At 49.9% G+C, this 22,904-nt stretch overlaps 8 protein-coding genes across 8 annotated transcripts; 5 read left to right on the top strand and 3 right to left on the bottom strand.

The window, feature by feature from the left end:
* The first annotated feature begins 1,016 nt into the window (after positions 1 to 1,016).
* EJ05DRAFT_199535 (uncharacterized protein) lies at positions 1,017 to 4,253 on the top strand. The gene is made up of 5 exons (XM_033739725.1): positions 1,017 to 1,554; positions 1,606 to 1,864; positions 1,913 to 2,148; positions 2,200 to 3,059; positions 3,111 to 4,253. The coding sequence occupies exons 1-5, from the start codon at positions 1,163 to 1,165 to the stop codon at positions 4,010 to 4,012; spliced, it is 2,649 nt and encodes an 882-aa protein (XP_033604616.1). The 5' UTR covers positions 1,017 to 1,162; the 3' UTR covers positions 4,013 to 4,253.
* A 539-nt stretch (positions 4,254 to 4,792) lies between these two features.
* On the top strand, positions 4,793 to 8,636 carry EJ05DRAFT_199543 (nitrite reductase). The gene is made up of 4 exons (XM_033739726.1): positions 4,793 to 5,142; positions 5,199 to 5,349; positions 5,406 to 5,945; positions 5,998 to 8,636. Exons 1-4 carry the CDS (start codon positions 4,988 to 4,990, stop codon positions 8,518 to 8,520), a joined length of 3,369 nt encoding a protein of 1,122 aa, XP_033604615.1. The 5' UTR covers positions 4,793 to 4,987; the 3' UTR covers positions 8,521 to 8,636.
* A 1,288-nt stretch (positions 8,637 to 9,924) lies between these two features.
* On the bottom strand, positions 9,925 to 10,503 carry EJ05DRAFT_199531 (uncharacterized protein). The gene has a single exon (XM_033739724.1). The coding sequence runs from the start codon at positions 10,329 to 10,331 to the stop codon at positions 9,975 to 9,977; it is 357 nt and encodes a 118-aa protein (XP_033604614.1). The 5' UTR covers positions 10,332 to 10,503; the 3' UTR covers positions 9,925 to 9,974.
* Positions 10,504 to 10,894: 391 nt separating this feature from the next.
* On the top strand, positions 10,895 to 12,266 carry EJ05DRAFT_473090 (uncharacterized protein). The gene is made up of 3 exons (XM_033743319.1): positions 10,895 to 11,730; positions 11,780 to 12,105; positions 12,159 to 12,266. The coding sequence occupies exons 1-2, from the start codon at positions 10,902 to 10,904 to the stop codon at positions 11,818 to 11,820; spliced, it is 870 nt and encodes a 289-aa protein (XP_033604613.1). The 5' UTR covers positions 10,895 to 10,901; the 3' UTR covers positions 11,821 to 12,105; positions 12,159 to 12,266.
* Positions 11,948 to 12,382, bottom strand: EJ05DRAFT_535427 (uncharacterized protein; the record flags this gene model as incomplete). The annotated part of the gene is made up of 3 exons (XM_033749250.1): positions 11,948 to 12,103; positions 12,157 to 12,267; positions 12,317 to 12,382. The coding sequence occupies 3 exons, from the start codon at positions 12,380 to 12,382 to the stop codon at positions 11,948 to 11,950; spliced, it is 333 nt and encodes a 110-aa protein (XP_033604612.1).
* Positions 12,383 to 12,615: 233 nt separating this feature from the next.
* On the top strand, positions 12,616 to 13,823 carry EJ05DRAFT_473089 (uncharacterized protein). Its single transcript, XM_033743318.1, has one exon. It carries the CDS (start codon positions 12,700 to 12,702, stop codon positions 13,621 to 13,623), a length of 924 nt encoding a protein of 307 aa, XP_033604611.1. The 5' UTR covers positions 12,616 to 12,699; the 3' UTR covers positions 13,624 to 13,823.
* A 60-nt stretch (positions 13,824 to 13,883) lies between these two features.
* Positions 13,884 to 16,432, top strand: EJ05DRAFT_507740 (uncharacterized protein). The gene is made up of 5 exons (XM_033747954.1): positions 13,884 to 14,854; positions 14,903 to 14,984; positions 15,031 to 15,165; positions 15,216 to 15,546; positions 15,620 to 16,432. The coding sequence occupies exons 1-5, from the start codon at positions 14,118 to 14,120 to the stop codon at positions 16,225 to 16,227; spliced, it is 1,893 nt and encodes a 630-aa protein (XP_033604610.1). The 5' UTR covers positions 13,884 to 14,117; the 3' UTR covers positions 16,228 to 16,432.
* A 106-nt stretch (positions 16,433 to 16,538) lies between these two features.
* EJ05DRAFT_482937 (chitin synthase ChsE) lies at positions 16,539 to 22,238 on the bottom strand (the record flags this gene model as incomplete). Its single annotated transcript, XM_033745216.1, has 3 exons — positions 16,539 to 16,614; positions 16,664 to 21,883; positions 21,937 to 22,238. 3 exons carry the CDS (start codon positions 22,236 to 22,238, stop codon positions 16,539 to 16,541), a joined length of 5,598 nt encoding a protein of 1,865 aa, XP_033604609.1.
* Positions 22,239 to 22,904: the final 666 nt, after the last annotated feature.

The raw sequence follows: 22,904 nt of genomic DNA, 5'->3' as shown, positions 1-22,904 counted from the left end.
TAATATTAGTATACCTACTCTAACATTAGTCAACTCTGGCTACTAGATAAAGCTTAGTTCAAGTATCAAGTGTAGAAAGTCGAGAGTAAACGGTAACAGTAAAGCTGTTATTAGTGCATTAAGCTCAGCGTTACTCGGATCTAGGAACTACTACATGTAAATATCGTGCGATAAGTGTGTTATTTCGAAAATCAATGGTATGGGTATAGTCAGTGTTGGTATGCTTAAGCTATGAACTGTTGAATTGAGATGTTGCCTATAACTAGATACTCTATATCAAGCACAACATATCGCAATTTCTTTCTGACTCTACGTCGTCTGGAAACATGGCCAACCGGGCGAAAGTCGGTTTTCACAGTTGGATAGGTGGTCAAATCGACGTAATGACGCAGTGTCTGTTCGGAGATGGATGTATATTTGTATGAGAACAACGGAGAAACATGCCAGGCTAGACTCCATGATTTGCCATGCTGCTGATCCCTGGACTTTAGCGGGCCCACCCGCGCATCCGTCGCTCTTTCAAGCCACCGAGGTAGCTCCTTCTGCTTATCACCGAGCCCCCAACGCCCCAAAGCACCGCCAAGCAGCCAGGGAGGAAACAAGCATTTTGACAAGCGAGTGAGTGAGCATTCATTGTGGCTGGGCCTTGATAAGGAATCCTTTCATGTCCATAATACACTCACACTCTCTCTCTTCCGCGCACACGCCCACCTCTTGCCCATCGCAATCCCGTCCGTCCGCCTTCTCGACCGCTGTCTGACCACGCTATCGTCGACGGTCACGCATCGACCGATCTTCGTACATCTCTATCGGAACGTTACCCGCCCATTTGAGCTTACTGACGCGCTGCTCAGCGCCGTCCCTGGCTAAAGCCATGATCAGGTCTAGGTCCCGCTACAGTTACGCTTTCTCCGGGGAGTCTTGCGAAGACGATGACGAAACGCAAATACATGATATTGCCGGCTCTTAGCATGGAACTCTTCGCCTCTGTCCGATGTCACATTATCAGTTCTCATCTGATGGCTGTTGGGACTTGCTTGTACAATCTCCCTATCTATATCCCTCATCTTTGGTGTTATCTCGTGTCTACATGTTTATGCAAGTTTGACCTTAGTTCTGGTGACCATTTGATTCCATATCTGATACTGCTTCTCAATCCGTCATGGGAAATGTGATAATTGACGAAAAGGCGCCTATTCATGCAGCTCATCTACCGCCGTCCCCTCCTGCCACAGAAGCCGGTGAAAGATCAAGACGTTCTACTCCAGAGCCTGTAGAAGTTCCTCTTGACGAGTATGACTTTCCTCTACCACCACCTACTACGCTTCCTTCAGTACTCGACGTCGATCTCAAGACTCCGGACTCTCATGTGCCTCGAGATCCACGCCTGATACGACTGACTGGTGTACATCCCTTTAATGTCGAGGCTCCTTTGTCGGATCTGTATAATGAGGGGTTTCTTACCAGTCCCGACCTCTTCTACGTGCGCAATCACGGCCATGTGCCCGAGGTTAGAGATGAAGACATCCCTGACTGGGAGTTCTCTGTTGAAGGGTAATTAGTCATTTCTATATACCTTTATTGCTATACTGACATCCCGTCTAGACTCGTGGATAAGCCGCTTAGAATCACTCTGAAAGACCTTATCGCAGAATACGAGCAGAAAACATATCCAATCACTCTCGTTTGTGCTGGTAACCGACGCAAGGAGCAGAACGTCGTCCGCAAGACCAAAGGCTTCTCATGGGGTGCTGCTGGTGTTTCAACTGCGCTCTGGACGGGGGTGGTTTTGGGAGACGTCCTCCGTAAAGCATGCCCAAGGCGTGCAGCAAAGTATGTATGCATGGAGGGCGCTGACAAGCTAGTACGTTCATACACCTACATCTATCTCTTCTAATGCTGACTCTGGTAGCCTAATGGCTATTACGGGACCTCAGTCAAGCTCAATTGGGCTATGGATCCTAACAGGGGTATGATGCTTGCTCATAAGATGAACGGCGAAATGTTGCGACCGGATCATGGCAAGCCGCTACGGGTTGTGATACCTGGTCAGATCGGAGGTAGAAGTGTCAAGTGGCTCAAGAAGCTCATTCTCGCCGAAGCACCAAGTGATAACTGGTACCATATCTATGACAACAGAGTGCTGCCGTAAGTGGGCATCCTTACAATCTACGTTAAGGCCAATATTGACCATACCAGGACCATGGTCTCGCCTGAAGAATCAGCCAACAAGCCCGAGTGGTGGACAGATGAGCGCTACGCCATTTACGATCTCAGCACCAATTCTGCAATCGCATATCCGGCGCATGAGGAGCAGCTGTGTACTGTCGGTGCGCCGGAGAACTACCGTGTAAAAGGGTACGCATATGGTGGTGGAGGTCGACGAGTGACCAGCGTTGAGATCTCAATTGACAAAGGAAAGACGTGGAGATTGTCGAATATCGAATATGCAGAAGACAAGTACAGAGAAGCGCCAGACCAAGAGCTATATGGTGGAAAGTTGGATATGTGGTGGCGTGAAGCGAGCTTTTGTTGGTGCTTCTGGCATCTTGATATCCCTGTCAACGAACTCAAGGGTGCAAATGATATCATAGTCCGTGGTATGGATGAAAGTATGAATCTACAACCACGAGATATGTACTGGTCAGTTCTTGGCATGATGAACAACCCTTGGTTCAGAGTCGCTGTCCACCACGAAGGTGACTATCTCCGCTTTGAGCATCCAACACAGCCGGCCCTGATCGCCGGAGGATGGATGGAAAGGGTCAAAAAGTCCGGTGGAAACCTCACGAATGGATATTGGGGAGAGAAGTTAGGCGGAGAAGACGCCGAGAATGTGATCAATGAAGAGGCGGCGGAAGTCAAAATGACAAACGACAAGATCAACAAGCAGATAACAATAGATGAGCTGCGAAAGCATGATAGACCTGAAGAGCCATGGTTCGTTGTCAATGGCGAGGTATATGATGGCACGGCGTTTTTGGAAGGGCATCCAGGTGGCGCACAGAGCATTATATCTGCCGCCGGCATGGATGCGACGGACGAATTTATGGCAATCCGTGAGTGTTCCAAGGTGCAAACATTCCATTCCGGCACTAACACATTTACAGATAGCGAGACTGCTAAAGCCATGATGCCAGACTACCACATCGGCTCGCTGGACAAAGCCTCCCGTAAAGTCTTGAGCGAGGGCGAAGTCCAAGCCCCTGAATCAAGTGAGCCTCGTGCTACATTCCTGACATCTCGATCATGGAGCAAGGCCATCTTGAGCAAGAAAACTACTGTCTCTTGGGACACGCGGATATTTACATTTAAGCTCGATCATGACGAGCAAGGTCTCGGCCTACCCACTGGGCAGCATCTGATGATCCGGCTTCGCGATCCAGTCACACGTGAAGCAATCATCCGAAGTTACACACCAATCTCAGAGACGACCAGCAAAGGATACATGGACGTTCTTGTTAAAGTCTACTTTGACACAAAGGAGAAAGCTGGCGGTAAAATGACCAAAGCCATGGACGCTCTGCCGATCGGCCACTTCGTCGATTTCAAAGGCCCGATCGGCAAGTTTGAATACCTTGGGCGAGGCGAGTGCGCGGTGAACAACGCCAAACGACACATCAAGAAGTTCATTATGATCAGTGGTGGCAGTGGAATCACACCAATCTACCAAATCTTCCGCGCAGTCATGAAAGACAAGGGGGATCCAACGAAGTGTGTAGTTTTGGACGGGAACAGGCTTGTGGAAGATATCCTCTGCAAAGACGACCTGGATCAGTTGGCACTGGGCAACGACGATCGCTGCAAGCTGCTGTATACTCTTACCCAAGGACCTGACGACTGGACTGGGCTTCGAGGACGTATCGCTGCACCACTACTGAAAGAGCATGCGGGTACACGAGAAGAGGGAGTAATGGTTCTCCTCTGCGGGCCAGAGGCGCTTGAGAAGAGCTGTCATAAGATCCTTGTTGAGGACCTGGGGTGGCGAGACGATGACCTACTTTTTTTCTAGATCTCGAATCTGTTAATTACCCCTGACCACTTAGGTCTGATACCATACCTTCTGAAAATTACCCAGAGTCACGTGCGTGCCGGAGTGCTTGCCGGAGTCTTTCTCCGTCGATCTCAGCCGGGCGCAGGCAGACTATCCCGTTCGTTATCTATCGCCCTAAACTTGTACTCTTGGCAGCGCTAATCCTGTTTGCGTAATATCGTTATCTGAGACCGTTATCTCTGCCCAACTACCACTCTTCAGTCTTCACCAAACGCAATTCCCGCTGCAGCTCATCAGTCTCTCATTTCTCGTCTCTTCGTGGCGCCGTGGAGAAGCATGAGAAGCGTCATCGGTCCCACTACACGTCCACTATCGTCGAGACCCATGCTTCGATGCAACCTTCTCCGAGCACCGCGGCGCCTGTCTAGATGTCTAGTGTGCTGCTACGCGGCTTTATGAGCTCTAGCCATGACAGACTGCTCAGCCTGCTTGCTGAGATATGCCGCTGCGTAGATTCGTCGAGCGGCTATGGTTCGAGCGGATGGGCTCCTGGACTGGACGGTTGGACAGACGGCTTCTATGTGTATCTTCTGATTGCCTAGGTAAGTGCATATGGGCATCTTGTAGCTCCTTTGTGTATCTAGGCGTACTCGTCAGTCAATAGACCTATACACTACACTCTCGCCTCCGAAAGTTCATCCATCGAACTCTCTTCATTTCATCTCCATCCATACCACCTGAAGCTGTTGGTATGCTAGCCGTGCTGCGCTTTGTTGCTTTCTTTGCTCTTTTCTATCTTGCTTTCTCTTTACTTTTTGGGGGAAGCTCGAACTTCGGCTTTTTAGTTCAAGGCATAGGTCAAACAAGTAAGGATATACGATTTGACAAAGAGGCATTCGCGTAATCCCGAGCTTTGCACTCTTTACATTGAGTAGCCATCGTGTGCTCCCCAGAAGAAGCTTATTGCTTGGACATACGCCATACTCAATTGATATGAGCAACGCAGAGTGGAACGACGCCGAGGCGAACAAGCTGCCAGAAAAAGTTGCAGAACTTGAAAAGAATGACGAGATTCCGGAAAGCGTCAACGGGACGCATAGGAAGAGAGTGGTGATAGTCGGCCTGGGCATGGTCGGTATATCATTCATGTGCGCATGCAACACAAAGTATCATCAACCATATTCAGACGCTAATCATTGTGCAGAGAAAAGCTTCTTAAATTGGATGTCAAGCGCCGCGAATACGACGTGACAGTCATCGGCGAAGAACCACATCTAGCCTACAATCGGGTTGGTCTCACGAGCTTCTTCCAGCATCGTGAGGTCGAAAACTTGTATCTGAATCCAAGAGAATGGGTGCGTCCAAACTTTCTATTAGATCCAACTACATGTTGTTTGACTGATCCAAGTAGTACTCGAGCATGCCAGAGGGCTCTCTTACATACCACACATCCCAGCTCGTCACATCAATAGACAGCGCCGCCAAAACTGTAACTACATCCAAAGATCTCATAGTACCGTACGACATCCTTGTACTCGCCACTGGTTCGGATGCCCTGCTACCACGACACACGCCTGGCCATGACGCCAAAGGGGTCTTTGTCTATCGCACGATTGACGATCTGCAGAAGCTAATTGAGTTCTCTGCAACACGCAGGGGCAAAACGGGTGCCGTTGTTGGCGGCGGTCTATTGGGTCTAGAGGCCGCAAAGGCGATGATGGATCTAGAAGATTTTGAGAAAGTCAAGCTGATTGAGCGCAACCGCTGGCTTCTATCTAGACAGCTGGATGGTGATGCCGGCGGTATGGTGGTAGAGCAGGTACGACAATTAGGTGTCGACGTGCTGCTCAGCAAGCGCGTGGGAGAAATTGAGACGGATGAGGAGAACTTCGTCAAGGGTGTGGTGTTTGAAGATGGTGAGAGGATGGACTGCGCGTGTATATGCTTTGCAGTAAGTCTATACCAGCATCTACACATATCATACCTTCTGACGAAGCGCATAGATTGGTATTAAAGCCCGTGACGAGCTTGCTCGACAAGCAGGCATCAAATGCGCTGACCGTGGCGGTGGTATCATAGTCAAGGAAGACTTGTCGACGTCTGTTGAAGACATCTACGCTATTGGCGAGTGTGCCAGCTGGGAGAACCAAACATTCGGTTTGATAGCGCCTGGAATCGAAATGGCCGATGTCCTTGCGTTCAATCTGACTCAAGCCAAAGACCATGCATATCGCAAATTCAAACGTCCAGATCTCAGTACCAAGCTTAAGTTGCTTGGTGTCGAAGTTGCTAGCTTTGGAGACTTCTTTGCTGACCGGGATGGTCCAAAGCAGCTGCCCACTGCACGCGGCGCTGGAAAAAAAGATGGCACGATAGATGCAAAAAGCCGTGTGAAGGCTTTGACAGACGGTCCAGCACCTGCGCCAGTGAAAGCACTGACATACAAGGATCCGTTTACACAGGTATATAAGAAATATCTATTTACAATGGACGGCAAATATCTCTTGGGCGGTATGATGATTGGAGACACAAAAGACTACGTCAAGCTCGTCCCATTCGTCAAGAACCAGAAGCCACTTGAGGTACCACCAAGCGAATTTATCATCGGATCACAGAAAGACGACGGCGGTGATGACCTTGACGACGACACGCAGATTTGCTCTTGTCACAACGTCACGAAAGGCAGTCTTGTCACATCTGTCAAGGACGGGACATGTAAGAGTATTGGAGATGTCAAGTCTTGTACAAAAGCAGGTACTGGCTGCGGCGGCTGTATGCCCCTTATCCAGACGATCTTCAACAAAACCATGGCATCCATGGGCCAAGAGATCAAGAATCATCTCTGCCCTCATTTCGAATTCTCTCGCGCAGATCTTTTCAACATCATCTATGTGAAAAAACTGGAAACATTTGAGGAAGTGATGAAGAATGCAGGTAAAGAGGCCGAGTCCCTTGGCTGTGAGGTGTGTAAACCAGCTATCGGCTCCATCACCGCATCCCTCTATAATAGGCACATTCTGGACTCGCAACAAAGGGGTCTCCAAGACACCAACGACCGCTTCCTGGCAAATATACAGCGCAATGGCACATTCTCCGTGGTGCCGCGTGTCGCTGGTGGTGAGATCACACCCGAAAAGCTCATTGTCATCGGTACAGTAGCGAAGAAATTTGGCCTGTACTGCAAAATCACTGGTGGCCAACGTATCGACATGTTCGGTGCCAAGAAACAAGATCTCATCGACATTTGGACGGATCTCGTCAACGGTGGCCTGGAATCCGGCCACGCATATGCGAAATCTCTACGAACCGTCAAGTCCTGCGTCGGCACAACATGGTGCCGTTTCGGAATTGGCGACTCAGTTGGCATGGCCGTCCGCCTTGAGGAGCGCTACAAGTCCATTCGAGGACCGCACAAGTTCAAAGGCGGTGTTTCTGGCTGCGTACGCGAGTGTGCCGAAGCTCAAAACAAAGACTTCGGCCTGATTGCCACGGAAAAGGGCTTCAACATCTTTGTCGGCGGCAACGGCGGCGCCAAACCAAGGCACTCAGAGCTCCTCGCCAAAGACGTTCCGCCAGACGACGTCGTCCCAATCCTCGACCGCTACCTCTCCTTCTACATCCGCACTGCCGACAAACTCCAGCGAACAGCCCGCTGGATCGAGAACCTCCCCGGTGGCATCGCATACCTCCGCGAAGTCATCCTCGAAGACAAACTCGGCATCGCCGCCGACCTCGAGCAGCAAATGGCCGATCTCGTCGGCACATTCTTCTGCGAATGGACCGAAGTCATCAAATCTCCCGAGCGCCGCAAACTCTTCAGCCAATTCGCAAACACATCCGACACCCAAATCGACACCATCGAGCCCATCACCGAGCGCGGCCAGACACGCCCGGCAAACTGGCCCACGGCGTCCGTCAAAGAAGACTTCAAAGGCACGAAATGGACCACCCTCTCCTGGCAACCCATCCTGCAAGCAAGCACCTTCAAGGACGTCCCCACCGGCGACAGCCAGGCCGTCAAGCGCGGCGACACCCAACTCGCCCTCTTCAAAGTCCGCGGCAAGTACTACTGCACCCAGCAAATGTGCCCGCACAAGCGCGCCTTCGTGCTCTCCGACGGCCTCATCGGCGAAGACCTGTCGCAGAACAAGCTCTGGGTATCATGCCCATACCACAAGCGCAACTACGAGCTCGCCGGCGCAAACGCTGGCGCGTGTGCCAACGATCCAGACGTCAATATTGCCTCGTTCCCTGTCGAGGCGCGTGCTGATGGCTGGGTCTATGTCAAGCTGCCGCCTGTGTCTGAGCTGGACGCCGTGCTGGGCACGAGTCGGTGGGTGGTCAAGCATGATGAGACGCCCGGACAGTTTGAGAAGCTGGATAGGAAGCTCAGGGCTATGGAGTTGAAGGGTCGCAAAGGGCGTGATGCGAGCCATTTGTCCGATGGGAAAGGGGAAGTGCGGAGGGTGGATGCGAACGGGGCTCTAGATGCCGAGGAGGGAGGCGCGAAGGGCCTGGAGTGGTAGGAAGTGGTGTTGTGATTGATGGATGGGTTGGTGTACTATCATCTCTCGTATGCAAATTTAGATTTCAGCCTCTGTCCACCCCTTTTTGTGAAGACGTCTGAGGTGGCCTCTCGCTCATGCCCCCTATCTCCTTCTCCCTACCTACCTAGATATTACCCCGTCTTAAAACCGTTCTCTAAACACACGTTTGAATTAGACACGCCTTGTACTCTGACCTGCCATATATACATTTTAGTGTATTTTTTTTTTCAAAAAGGAAGCTACTCCATCTACCCACCCGTCTAGTGTATGTTTCGGATAGCTTAGCGGTAGAAAACACAACGGAATGTAATGGAGGAGAGCAGAGCAGAGTAAGCTATGTAGAGTTGCATTTATCGCTCAAGGATCCTCTATTGGGTAATACCGAATAGTCATCTTTCTATAGTGTAAAATGCAATACTTTTACATTTCTATACTTTCATACTGTCCGCCTCTACCCTTTCGTGCTATGATGGTGACATGAGAAAACGATATTTATCCGATAAGGGGCGTCTCCTTATGAATAAGATGTCTGGTAGACACAGTCTTTGGACGTGATGCTAAAGTTTTATACTCGGATTTATGATTAAGTTGAATTTCCGCATTATGGGTTCAGTTTATTTCGAATGCTACGCTCAGCGGTTACGGATACATGAATCGCGATTTCAGAATACACGTCGAGAACCGGCTCCTGGACTGGTCAAGCTTTCGTCGTTCCGGGAACCAAATTTCAGCTTAAACTACTACTGGAAGTCAAGTCCTAAAAGCAGAAACCCAGCATCGACCTCCTCTCGCTTCTCGCCGGAGAAGAAAAGCCCTGTGCCTCACGTTCAAAGTAGAACCTCAGTCTACTTATCATTAACAAAGATACGATCCAATCGGCGTCCCCTTTACGAAATTTTGCAAGTCCGCATTACTAATCAATTTCCCTCTCCACAGACGACGCGCCAATTCACGGCCGAACTCTGATGCAGTATTCCAGGATCCGTGCTGGCCCAGATGATGCTCAGTCGAGGCAACATGGCGCAGAAACGTCTCTCGCCATTCAGCGGCATCCCCTACGGCCTCAATACTGGTTTTACATCAAGGACATGGCAGGTCTAGAGGTCCTTGGGTGAGCACTCCTGGACAATGAGGCGAATTCGTTCATTTCTTTTGCCTTTGCGGGCTATGGGCTTGTGTGGATTGCTGTTGGCATTGTCTCGTCGCCTGCTGTCGTCGTTATCCCTGTCTCGTCTCCGATCGTGGTTTCCGGTGCTTGACGAGCTTATCCTTGAATTCTTCGTTCGGATGCTAAGGTTCGCGAGAGATGTTGTCGAATATGACTGTTTGTGAGTCGACTATGTGAAGTTAAAGGTCGTGGTGGTGATATACAACAGAGCGTGCATATACGGTAGGATACAAACGCTCTATAAACCTTTCCAGCGAGCATTTTCCTACAACACATAAACCTCGCCACTTCCAAGTGCAAGCGACACATTGCCCTGTTTTGTCTGTATGCTGGCCTGCACAAAGTGGAGAATTGCACAGACGCAGGTATGTGGCCACCTTCGGGTTAGCAGGAGATGCAGACTCGTATGCTTTGAATGTTGATTCCAGGCTTCTATCGTGCTCGAGGCAAAGACCAGAGCCTCTTTTGATGTGAAACCGACGATCCATGATGTCTTAGGGCTGGAATTCTTGGGCTTTATTTTGGCACTTATTGCGGTGCTCTCGGTCCGCTCCTGATCATGGCTTGTACCTTGTGAATTCAAGGCAAGGCCCGCTAGCTCTGATGATAGAAGAGACTTCATTGTCTGGGAATGACGCTGAGTTGTCGTGAGCCTCGGGTTAGCTCTAGCCCTGAAAACCGCGGACTGGTTACGTTATCGAAGAGTTGCAGCGCACGCTGATGCATCGCCTTTTTTATAAGGTGTTTTGCCGCATTTGCAACATACGTGAATCCAACTTGCGCAATGTCTAGAGAGTGTACTGCGGTGCATCTCTCTGGTTCCATTTCTGATAGACCAGAGAGATACGATTTTCATGATATGAAGTATATAGGTATGGAACAGTGTTTCATGTTGACAAGAGAAACGAGCAAAACAGAGTCTGGTTCTTTCTTGATTCAGAGCTTGACAAGATCTTGTTGGCCTGTCACACTTGACAAGCACGTTGTATTTCATAATTAAGGGGAACAATGTGACCAACTCCATCATTCATCACGAAATGTGTGTCCGCAACAAGGCAGTAACAAAGGAGTGGTTCACTAGTAATACACGAGCTTTCATTGGCTCAGAGATGACACTAGTGTGGCTTACGTGATTCGGCATCGGCAAATAACAAGCCTGAGCCCTGACATTGGCCTTATGACGAACTCATAAATGCCCAGCAAGCATCTCTCACAACATCCTTTCACTGAAACATACCTCCCACAGTCACCCTCGTCGCACATATATACGGAGTCTGGACAATTTGCATGTCTTTCTAATCTATTTCGACCTTCAACCTCTCCAGTGACCATGTCGACCGCACAACTCTCTTCAGTCATGAGCGCATCGCTGAGATTCGCCGCACAAGTCCCTCGATCACAGCGAAGATGCCCACAGTGTCTACGCATGTTCTCTTCCTACAAACCCTTCAGAGCCTCTTCACGGCGCGAGATGCAAACCGCAACTGCATACCAACCATCGACTCTAGAACCCCCACCACCGCCACCTCGAAACGAGCCCGCACCACCGTCTTCTATAACACAACAGCAGAGCACGAGTCGATGGAAGAGCCACACCGCACAGAAGATGTCAGATGACCAAAAGAAGACTGCACAAGAGACTCTTAAGGGCCCGGAGACGGCTATCAGCTCTACCATCTCACCGTCAACACAGCAAACGCTCGCCAAGCCAAGAAGATTCAACTTTGCGAAACGGAAGGCGATCATGAAACTGTCGCCTACCGCTGTAGATCATCTGAGGCAACTGCTTGAACAACCAGAACCCAAGTTGATCAGAATAGGAACGAAGAACAAAGGCTGCTCAGGCCTGGCGTACCATCTCGAATATGTAGACAAGCCGAGCAAACTCGACGAGCAAGTGGAGCAGGACGGCGTGAAGGTGCTTGTAGATAATAGAGCATTGCTGAATATCATTGGGAGCGAGATGGATTGGCTGGAAGACAAGCTGAGTGCTCGTTTCGTGTTCAAGAATCCGAACATAAGTAAGCGCTATGCGGCATTTTACTCTGTATCATTGCTAACCATCTACAGCCGAGCAATGCGGATGCGGGGAATCTTTCAGCGTCAAATGAAACAGTACACAGGCGCTCACAGTAGAAATCATATCATCGCATGGTTGGGTAGCATTCGAGTGGAGTTTTAGCGGCCCGCCCCTCTCCCAGGAGGCTAATATAAACCTCGTTATTCATTCACATCTGTTCAGAATACACCGGCCTCAAAGTCGACGACTTTGACCCCAGTAACAAGAGGAATGACCATATCCTTGAACTTTGTGTGAGATGGATCCTTGTGGACGTAGTAATCGCGGTCCTCCACAGAGGCGAATTCTACTACGAAGCCGTGCTCGTGACCGTCCTGTATTCATATCAGTAGCCGAAGTGAGAGAGAGTTTGTCAAGTCAAACGCACAGACATGCCCTCTGGACTGTTGTTGAGTCCTCCCTGGGAGGACACTATATAAGGCTTCCCGGACGTGGGATGGAGGCAATTGTCCTTGAGGGCTAGCATCTGCACGCAAGCCTAACCACATTTGTTAGGAAAAGCTTAATATAAAACCAGGGAGACGTACATCTTTGACATCTGAAGGCTGCGCATCCTTCTTGAACGCAAACAGGACGATGTGGGTGACAGTCATTTTGACAGGCTGTAGAACAGAATCTACGACACAAGTATCACGAGAAGGCGGTAAGGTTGTAGTAACTGTCGTAACAAATGAATTGGCCCAGGGATTCTATTTTGAGTGTTGGACACGCATTGGAGTACAGTGATCCGCATCCCACTTTTGACCGTGCCTGCCAATGATTGACAACCTTGTAAGTCCGAGGGTAAGTCCGTCTTGGTTCCTGAGACACGTACGTCACGCGTAGACAACAACCATCTGCCGAAGTACTCTCCCATAATTATGTTCACAGGACGAAAACGCCTTTTGCAAGCGAATCTCAACCCTTCACCATGTCTGAAACGCTGCCGGATGAGCTGCTCTACCTCGTGATACGCTTCAGCGCCTCCATTCCCGACCTCCCGCTCTCCATCTCTTCTCCATTGACCAGTACAACCCTGTCGCTCAAACGACTCATCCGCGAGCATCTCCCCGATGATCTAGCCTCCAATCGCTTGCGCCTCATCCACGCCGGAAAAGCTCTACAAGATGCAACGCCGTTATCAAAGTCACTGAAGTGGCTTCCCCCGCCACCGCGAGACGTCGATTTGAAGAGCAAAGACACCAAAGGGAAGGGCAAAGCGCCTGCAACATCTGACGCATGGATGCAACGCATGTACATACACTGCTCAATTGGCGATGCGCTCACGGAGAAAGAACTACAATCTGAGGCAACGCTGGCTGCAAATCTCGAGACATCTCTTGTGACGGAAAACGCAAATAAGATAGTGGCGAGCGCATCCGGTGATGCAGCTGTTAGGCGAAAAAGCAGTGCAGAAGTCGCGATTCCAAGTACATCTAATGTACCATCTGGCTTCGACAGGCTACTAACTGCTGGATTCACAACATCTGAAGTCGCCGAGTTGCGCTCGCAGTTCATGGAGAACTTAGCTTTCACGCATACACCAGATACCATGCCCCAGGGTCAAGCTCTGCGGCTACTGGAAGATCAGTGGTTTGATCAGTCTGCACAGGGCGAGCCGTCTGCAATAGCGACTGGCGACGAGGGAGGTGCGGGATGGGGGTTCACATTCAGGACAGAAGATGGTGCCTTGGATGATATTGTTTGGGGGAACTTGATTGGTTTCTTCTGGCCCATTGGGGCACTCGTATGGGGCCTGCGAGAGGAAGGAGTGTGGACTGCGAGGAGGAAGATGGTGATACTATCGGGGATTGTGGTGAACTTGATTTTTGGATTGGTAAAGTGGTCATCTTGATAATAGCCAGAGGTTGGCATAGCATAATCGGTGGCGACCAGTGTAAGATCTTGAGATATTTGATAGAGCACACCTCGCATTTCTAGGTTGGGTAACAGTGCATGGTCGTTCACATTCTTCAGTGTTGCACTCACGTGGTTGGCCACCAGACCTTGACTGTTTGGAGCATTGGGAGCTTACAAGTTAGACTCTACTGCGACCTCGTTCCTCAGTTTTTTTTTTCGATTTTTTTTTTCGAAAGCTGTGCGGTAAACGATCACCCTTTTTCAGTATCCCTAGCTCAGCGTCAGCCTATGTGCTCTTATTCACTTCGCCTCACTAAAAAGCCCGACTCTGTCCTGCCTACCAGATTCAGCGAGCTCTACTGCCCGAGAATAGCACCTTAAGCATATTTGCCTAGACAGACCACTCAAACTTCTATCTCCCGGTGCACTACAGCATATAATATTAGGCAAGCTCCTCAAGCTTTGTCTGGTCAGACGGAGTACAGCAAGATGGCCCACCATCACGAAGATACATCATCACCTGCCAGCAAAAGAAAGCTGCCTGGCAGATCTCCATCTCGAGCTCAAGACCATTCTCGAAGACGAACTCAACGCGTCCAGGAGCGCGACGGAAGACTACGTCCGCCATACGACGCCAACGCGCCGTCCTTGCGTCAGCCACTGCCTACTCAATATAGCACAGAGTCCCAACGTGCCAGAAAGAAAAGGTTAAAGCGAGTTCGGACAGGAGCATCTCGACGTGCTGCTCGAGAGCGCCGTGGCGTAGCAGCTACAGAAGTAAAAAAAGATGTCGACCGTAACGTTAGGGATTCCATGTCGTTAGACACTACCTTGAACGCGCCCGCCAGTCTTGGCAACGGTCAGCAGCCGAAAGAAGTCAAGATCAATCCTAACAACATTCCGCTTGGACCTAACCTACGACTCCAGCACGACGAACCCGTTAATATCATAGAAACGAGTCCATTACCTGTTCGACTGAGAAGAGAGCGATTTTCGTGGACGTTGGGAGATATTGGGATGGCTCCCGCGACGCTGACAGCGGCAGAGAATGGCGATGGGCCGCCTGTGGGACCACATCCATCATTCATCGAGGTCGCGAAGCCATATATCTTTGAGCAAAGGCTGCAGCAATGTATGAGCCTATTGGGAAAGGCAGAGTCGACTGAAGTGACGGTCCGGTTGCAGGGCGTGAGGTGGATAGATGATGTGCGGAGAGCATTATCTTTGTAGGTCTCGTGCTTGGATGCTATGGATGAATGCTGATATTGGCTTAGACCTATACGTGCATTCAACACCGCGGTGGTCTATTACCACAAATTTAGACTGCAGCATGCGGACAGGGACTTTAACTACTTAGTAAGTCCTCACCATGTGTCGCGTGAGGTATGCTGACCAGATCCAGGACGCCGCCGCCGCAGCACTTTTCACAGCATGCAAAATCGAGGACACGCTCAAAAAGTCCAGAGAAATCCTCTGTGCGGCATTCAATCTCAAGATAACTGGCACCACGACTGACCAACTCAGCCCTGATGACCCTGTACGTCTCTCTTCGTCACGCGTTCTTTCACCCACTAATCCCCAAGGCAGATGTTCGAGCACCACTCCAAGGCCATCATCGGCCTCGAACGTCTCATGCTCGAAGGCGCCAGCTTCGACTTCCGTAACCGCCACCCGCAACGCATCGTCATCAAGCTCGTACGTATATGCGGCCTGCCCAAAGCGCCCGTCGGTACACACGCTTACAACATCTGCGCCGACTTGTACCGCACCTTTGCGCCGCTGAAGCAAACGACATCGACCATGGCTATTGCATGTGTCGAACTCGCCGTAAGGCTGTGCAACGCGGATATCGAAGCCGTAAGTGACGAGCGAGGGATCGATTATAGTCGATGGCAAACGACGCGGGCAGAAGTCATGGGTAAGTCACATGCTCAATTTTTGCCTCCCATGTGAGAGAGCTATGTAGGAGATCATACTAATAACAAACGTAGAAACAATGCTCGACCTGCTCGATCTGTACACGCACCACCGCGGCGCCACCGTCATCGGGCCCTCCCACCCGGTCGAGACTTTCATAAGCATCCGCATCACGCTCAACCAGGAATCCACCACGAAATCCCTCCCACGATACACCCCGCACCACGATCACCCAGATCCCAAATCCACTAAACGCTCGCCTCCAACAGGCCCCAAAGCAGTTTCCAACGGCACAAAACACTTCAACAACGGCACTACAGCGCCCGCCAGCCCGGCGACGCCTGGCACGACTACGACTGCGAGTCCAGCACAGGGTGTGGTGCCTAATAGCACAGGCGTCCGGGGGACGAGTGGGACGGTGCGGTTCATGCTAGGCCCGGTTCGGGCGCGCGACGAAAGGGAGATGGTAGAGCGGTATTTCCGCGTCGAAGAGGAAGAGTATGTTGTTGAGGTGCCAGTGAGCAGTAGCGATCGGGACGGAGAGCGAGATCGTGAGCGTGAGCGAGAACGAGAGCGAGATCGCGAGCGGGAGAGAGATAAGGATAGAGATAGAGATAGAGGGAGTACGAGGGACAGGGGTGATCGAAGGGACGACCGGTCCTCGAGGGGAATGAGACGATGAAAGACTCCTCCAAACAATCATATATTGCATATTATACGCTAGTGATCCCAGCTGCGGCAGTGTATGCATACGTTACATACACGCGGCCCCTATATTACATGCTCTGAAAAAATCGCGCGCCAGGGAATATCTCACACCGATCTTATATCGTAACGCTAGTGAGAGAAATCAAGAATTGATAACAAAGAAAGAGGTAATGATTCGGGCCTCTTTCATTTCTAATCAAGTCGTGAACGTACAAAGAGAATGATCATATATTTGCTCACTACAATATTTCCAATGATATTCGAAAGCGTACATTAGATAGGATCTCATAGCTGGCCAGATAGCACTGCTTCGGTCGCGCTACCAATGTATGCGCGCTTAGCATTCATGTCGACACCAAATCTGAATATGAGTTAGATTCTGAAGTCATAGGAGGGCTTGTCATGCTTACCTTCTCTCCAACTCTTGCTTGATGCTCTTCTTAGTGACGTTCATCAGATCAGCTGTCCGCAGAATATCTCGAATTTCAGCGAGGATGGCATCATCGCTAGGTAGATTACCCGCTAGTTCAGATAGATCCATGTTTGACTCCTGGTAGCCACCAAAGCCACTAGGGGCGAGGCTGAGTCGGCTGACTTGACGTGGCATTGGTGGCATATCCATTGTGGACATTGGTCTATTCGGCGAATAGAAGCCACCGTGCTCAGAGGCGGCGTAATGCTTAGTGCCGTACGACACACCTGAGATCTCGGAGCGGTCGTCACGGGACGTTTGCGCGTCCCAGAGCTCGGCCTGGTATTCTTCCCATTTCTTATGTGGAATACTCGCAGGGTCGAACTTGCCTTCGTCTGACACAACGATCTTCTGACCCTTCTCTCCGGTGACGATACGAGTGTTGCCCCAGGAGAAGTCGTCCATATGCCAGAATGAGTATAGAGGAAGCGCACACGCGAAGACCGGGGTGGCTAGGATGTAGATGATCATCCATCCAATCATTTCCCACTTCCTGCGCAAAATAAAGATGACTGCTTGCAAACCATAGATCGCACCTAAGAGAAGCAGGGATGTGATGGGAACTACCGATGTACCACCTCTTGCTACTAGGACGATTAGATAGACAAGGTAGGCAACAATAACAGGCTGAATGATTGTCGAGACCAGATCCAGGAAGACGATGAACCGCATAGAGAAACAACAGAAACCACACAGCTGTTGCATGGGAATGAGTTCCATTAGATTGTGAACGGTAGAGTTGATCCAACGACGACGTTGAGACATGAATACCTTCCAGCTGTCCGGTGCAATGGTCCAAGCGTGGGCGCGGCTGTTGTACTTGGTTTTATATTTTGGATGAAATTTGAGGAGTAAGGTCGTGAGATACCGATCCTCGCCCAAGTGCAACAGATTTTTCATATGCAAAGTATCCACACGAATCTCAGCATAGGCGTCAACGACTTCTTTGCTGACGAAGAGAGGCTTGCCTGTTTCGGCCGCACGGATGCGATACATGGTGAAGCAACCTGGTAGACAGGTGACTGAACCGAACAAACTCTCAAATGCTTTCGTCAGATTGTGGGAAATGAAGTATTCGTAAACCTGAATCATAGTGACCATGGAAGACTTGGCATTGGTCAACTCGGTCTCACCGCAAACGCCTATCAAGCGAGTGTCGTGTAAAAAGTTGGCAACAAATCGAGTAGCCGAGTCCGCAGCAACGACAGTGTCTGCATCTATCTGGAGCAGAAATTCGTAAAAGGTCGGATTTACGCCAATAATATTCCGGATCTGATGATGCATTTCCAGCTCGAGAGGTGACATCGCGAGGTTGTAGTGAACACGATTCAAGAAACGCATCAAAACCATCTGTGAGTCACGTTTGCCACGGTTACCGGGGCGAGAGACTTCTGACGGCTTTCCAATCTTGACGATGACGAGAAATGGGACGATATGTCCTTGAACCTCATAAAGACCAGAGTAGACCTTGCCCATGTTATGCTGCTTCATGCCTTCGCCCAAACTTTCGAAGCTCAAAGGCTCTGGATCGACAGATTCGGAAACGCCAAGGATATCTAGTACGATCCGGGGCGTGGGTCGGTCGTTTCCCTGTCCAATAATCATACCGTCACAGATAACGACCAGAAGTTTACGTTTATCATCGTACTTCATACGGGCGGCGGAGTCGATAGCGCGACGTAGAGAGTCCTCGTCCTCGGTATATGCTGGGATAGTGCAGATGACGAATTTATCGAGGTTCTCAGGAACGTTCTTCCTCGAGAACTGCAGAGCAGCCAGGAATTTGAAACCTATGACGGTGACCAGCAATAAAGAGATGGCCAAAAGTAGGTAAGTCGCAAATTTACACTGTGTCGAGTTTCTGGTATCGAGCTGACCGACGTAGAACAGATTATCCAGACAAACTTTCATGCGATTCTTTAGGGCCGCATCGATGTTCAGGTTGTCCCAATACTTTGTGACATCCATTCCAGATCGTTGTTGAAACAAGTTGACGACTTGCTGGTCCATGAAATCAGAATCTGGTGGTGGATTGGAAGGCTCGGTGCCTACAGGATACTTCGGAGCACGGCCACCAGGAATATATGCTGTGAAATCGTAGATACGTTCGTTGATATACGCGATAGAGTTCCCACTATCTGCGAGAGTCCTCAAGTATTCTGGGCTAAAACCAATGCGTCCTTTGTAGTAATTAGCCTTGAGATAGACTTGTTGTTCCCACCACCAGTCCTTCCTGGTATCGTTCGTCTGGTATCGGAAATCGTGATACTTAGCGTTGGTATCGTCTGAGCTAGTTGCAGAATTTGTTCCGGTGTAGTTGTAATTTTGATAGCTGAGCTGGACAGCTTCATCAATCGAGCCATCTTTTCCGTCGCAAAGAGCGCTAACTTGAACGGGGAAAATGTTGGTTGCATCTTTGCCAGCGTATTTCTCGAGCGCCGAATCAGGAACGATGGATGGATAGTGGACAGGTATGAAGTCGCCGAGATCGTAGACAACACCTCGAATTGATACATAAGCATCATGACCATCCTTGCCATCCTTCGACGTCAGTTCGGCAGTAGAGAAGACGTGTTGGGTTGGGCAAATCAGCATAGGAAATCCAATCATGAGAAACATGACCGCTGCGCAGCTGATCCATATGAGAATGTTGATTGTGAGTTTCTCGCGCCAAGCAATGCGGATGTCCTTGCGCGGCATGCGTCCAATCCATTTGATCAGAAAATCGGGGATGAAGAAGGTCAACATGTAGACGACAAACAACCAGCGTTTGCGGCTGCCACTGACGTGTGCAACATCAATCTCTTCCATCTTCTTGGTCTCTGCTCCTTTTTCGGCCATTTGCTCGCGAGTCTCGAGATTCTTGAACATATCTCCGCTATGCACAGCAGATATACCAGCTTCGGACTTGACATCAATGTCTCTGCTACCGAAGTAGCCACCAGCTTTGTCATCCGTGTATGGACCTCCAGACTGAGAATTTCCAACGAGCCTAACGTGTGAATCACTATATCCAGAGCGCGCGCCGTCACCAGGAGTAAGAAAGCCAGACTGATCCTCTTCAATATCTGCACCGGCGTGACGAGTGCTAGTAGTCCCAAATGCTGGGACATTAGCAATTTCAAGCCAGCATTTCTCGCTTAGGAAAACGCCGGTCGTGCCAGCTTTGGCTTCGTTCGCCGCCCACCGTTTGTCATCGAGAATCATCTCCACCTGCTCCTTCTCGCTGCCTACAAGCATAGCGTCGCTTTCGCAAAGTCCAAGGAATTCAGCAAATGGTACAAAGACGCTGTAGTCTGCATTTCGTAGACGTTGACTGATCTCGGCAATCCCAAAGGTCTGCATCTGCATACGCACGCATTTGCTGTCAAACTGATTTGCAATCCGACGGTCATTGGGCTTCAGACAGAAGACAAAATAAGGATTGACGCTGGGCCGAGACAAAGACTTTGTAATAACGTCTAGGGAAGACAAGAACTGAGCAGCAGCACCTTGTTGCTTCCCAGCAGATACATCTTTTGTACGACCGTTCTTTGATATGCTTCGAGCATCGAGGTCGCTACCGCCGTCCGATTCGCCACCGCTAACTTTGCGATTACCGAGCTTCGACAGCTTGTCAATTTTACGTCTGGCCATGCTGGGCATTCGTGTTGGTTTAGAGCTGACTGAAGCCTGCATCACCGATGACTTTTCCTTCGGGTGGACGACCGTATTGAGCGCAGCCTGGCCGAAAAGCTCTCCAATGAATGGAATACGAGTGGAGTTTATAAGATTGAGCAAGTCTCCGGAGATGACCTCAGCATTCTCCTCAAGGAGACCGTCGACAGGGTAGTCAACTTCGCCGGAGAAGTGCTTGACGGTGAAAGAAGCCGAGGCGTTGTGCGTTGCGAAATTACTTCCAGGCATTGTAGCCATGATGTCACCCCCAGTTATTGCAGGATTTTTGCCGTTGAAACGCTTCTTAACGCTTTCTAAAAATTCCGCGTCCGTTTTGCCCCTACGCATCTGGTCGTCTAAGATGCTGAGAAGACCATTGCCGTGTTTCATGAGACCCTTCACCGCATCCGTGTTGTCGAAGTAGCTCGTAGCAGGCACTGAAATGTCCTCGCTTTCAAGCATATCGCTATTACGTTCGAAGAAACTTTGCAGACAGAAATTGTAGTGAGACTCTGTAGCAACATTATTCAGAAGCTGGTCGAGTGTGGATCCGGTCGAGGAGACTTGAGAGAAACCTGGAAAGTCAACTATTGAGACAGTGTTGGCTACAGATTCCTCAAGCGCGCATATCTTCTCGTTCGTCTGTTCGATTACGTATGCCACAAGAAGGGAGTAAAGTGTTCGAGCGAATTCGTCGGCATTTGCTCGAGCACCTTTCGGATCAAGCATGACTGTCACGCGCTCTTTGTGGAGGGTTTTCGTTTTGTGCCCGAAACTACGCTCGAGATCTTGAGCACTTACACCAAGGAATGCTGCCACCGTCTTGAGAGTCTCCTTATTCTTGACCATGGTAACTTCTTCACCTCCTTCATGAGAATAGCCGCCGCTGTCGTCGGCATTAGGCGTAGTAGATTGGCTACTGTGAAACTCTAATTGTCCAATGTGAAGAATGCTGGCCAGAATTTGGCAAATTTCAGCGATTTCACTGCGAGGAAATTCAAGTTTTCGCAGAGCTGTTTTGAAATGTTGAAATCCTTCGGTATCGTTCACGCCAACTCTGAGCTGTGTTGGATGTCCTAAGTATCTCCACCGTTTTCCGGCACCATTGGACAAACGTGACCCAGGTTCATTAGATTGTAACGTGCCATCGAGACCGAGGTGTGCTTTTTCGGCTGCACTTGTCCCAGCCAAGAGGTAGTATAGGATGTGAAAGTTGCGTTCCCCTGTGGGTACAGCAGTGATTCGACTTCTTTCTAGGCGATGATCTAGAACCTTCCCTCCAATCAGTGTAGGATGCATTGATGTGGTCGTATCGTACTGGAGTTCGAACAGTAGACCGGATTTCGACGCTGTGGGCGTGGTAAGTGATTTTGTTGTAGTCAATGAGTCAAAGACAAAGGCTGCGTATGAAAGCTTTTGGGACAGAGGCGTGGCCGAGTAGGATAGCAGTGCTGTTAACAAGTGAGATCGGATCGTTGTTTTGCCCGAGCCAGATTCTCCGCTGTATCTTGTCAGTGCGGTTCCATATACAAGCACATGCTGCACAATGCCTACAGGAATACTATAGCCTGGCTTTCACTACGATGTCCTAGTCGCTTGAAGGCGCGTGCAGCGAGGTCCTCCGCAGCTGCCATGGCACTGCCATCTTTGGTGCCATCGATTCCTTTTGCCGATCCGGAGTATGTATTAAGAGCTATAATAGCCTGAGAGGAAAGCTGAGATGTCGGTAAGTGGGCATGGAATCGACTCGCAAGATGTGCCGTAAGCTGAGTGTCGGATTGAAGATGTGCAGGAAGTAGTGGTAGTGAAGACTGTGCAAACTGAGGCGAGTTGCCCGTGTACGAATGGTGAGCCATAATTGATTGAGCGTCCCTAAGGAACGCGTAGCGAGTGTTGATACCAGTCGAAGATGTTGGTAGATCGAGTGGTCGTGCTGAGGCTCAAACAGGGGTAGACACGAAACGAGCGCGAGGAGATCAACGAGTGTGTTAAGGAAAAAGGAATCCCATGAAACGAAGGTATGTCAGAAGACAAAGGATTTATTACACATGTAACAAGCCCGAGATGTGATTGTTGAGGCAAGAAGTGGTGGTCCTAAATAACCAGGTAGACAGTAGTAGTAGAAGATGGACTTTTCGAAGGCAGTAAGCAGTGAGCGGACGGATCGCTAGTGCGACTCATCACGTGTCAAACTATGTACAGAGATGCACCAAACAAGGTTGTCATTTGCGCCACCACGACCACAGTACTCCATAACTGAGGCATTCCATAGTATACACACATACAACTTTTGCTGCATCTGAAAGTCCTCAATATGGCCCTGCTGTCGATCCAGAAGTAATAATCACGTTATGATATGATTGAACGTCACTCATCCCATCTGACGGTTGCCTCTCTGCGTCCCGTTCTACGGCTCGCGAGAGCCAAACCTGGCCTATCAGAGGCGTAAATGAGATCGAAGAGCGTCTTGGTGGCGAAAAGTGCGCAGTAAATATTATCTATCGATAGCGCGATGGCAACTG

Source organism: Pseudovirgaria hyperparasitica (assembly GCF_010093815.1).
Source record: "Pseudovirgaria hyperparasitica strain CBS 121739 unplaced genomic scaffold EJ05scaffold_2, whole genome shotgun sequence".
NCBI classification, from domain to species: Eukaryota; Fungi; Ascomycota; class Dothideomycetes; order Acrospermales; family Acrospermaceae; genus Pseudovirgaria; species Pseudovirgaria hyperparasitica.
Note: the sequence above shows the minus strand (reverse complement) of the source record. Positions and strands in the feature narration are given on the sequence as shown.

Excerpts from the sequence above, each read along its gene's own strand:
- EJ05DRAFT_199535 (XM_033739725.1), top strand. The coding sequence starts at position 1,163 with ATGGGAAATGTGATAATTGACGAAAAGGCGCCTATTCATGCAGCTCAT. Across the intron at positions 1,555-1,605 it reads TGGGAGTTCTCTGTTGAAGG|ACTCGTGGATAAGCCGCTTA; the intron begins GTAATTAGTCAT and ends CATCCCGTCTAG. Across the intron at positions 2,149-2,199 it reads TATGACAACAGAGTGCTGCC|GACCATGGTCTCGCCTGAAG; the intron begins GTAAGTGGGCAT and ends TGACCATACCAG.
- EJ05DRAFT_199543 (XM_033739726.1), top strand. The coding sequence starts at position 4,988 with ATGAGCAACGCAGAGTGGAACGACGCCGAGGCGAACAAGCTGCCAGAA. Across the intron at positions 5,143-5,198 it reads ATGGTCGGTATATCATTCAT|AGAAAAGCTTCTTAAATTGG; the intron begins GTGCGCATGCAA and ends ATCATTGTGCAG. Across the intron at positions 5,946-5,997 it reads GCGCGTGTATATGCTTTGCA|ATTGGTATTAAAGCCCGTGA; the intron begins GTAAGTCTATAC and ends CGAAGCGCATAG.
- EJ05DRAFT_199531 (XM_033739724.1), bottom strand. The coding sequence starts at position 10,331 with ATGAAGTCTCTTCTATCATCAGAGCTAGCGGGCCTTGCCTTGAATTCA.
- EJ05DRAFT_473090 (XM_033743319.1), top strand. The coding sequence starts at position 10,902 with ATGCCCAGCAAGCATCTCTCACAACATCCTTTCACTGAAACATACCTC. Across the intron at positions 11,731-11,779 it reads GTTCAAGAATCCGAACATAA|CCGAGCAATGCGGATGCGGG; the intron begins GTAAGCGCTATG and ends AACCATCTACAG.
- EJ05DRAFT_473089 (XM_033743318.1), top strand. The coding sequence starts at position 12,700 with ATGTCTGAAACGCTGCCGGATGAGCTGCTCTACCTCGTGATACGCTTC.
- EJ05DRAFT_507740 (XM_033747954.1), top strand. The coding sequence starts at position 14,118 with ATGGCCCACCATCACGAAGATACATCATCACCTGCCAGCAAAAGAAAG. Across the intron at positions 14,985-15,030 it reads ACAGGGACTTTAACTACTTA|GACGCCGCCGCCGCAGCACT; the intron begins GTAAGTCCTCAC and ends GACCAGATCCAG. Across the intron at positions 15,547-15,619 it reads GACGCGGGCAGAAGTCATGG|AAACAATGCTCGACCTGCTC; the intron begins GTAAGTCACATG and ends TAACAAACGTAG.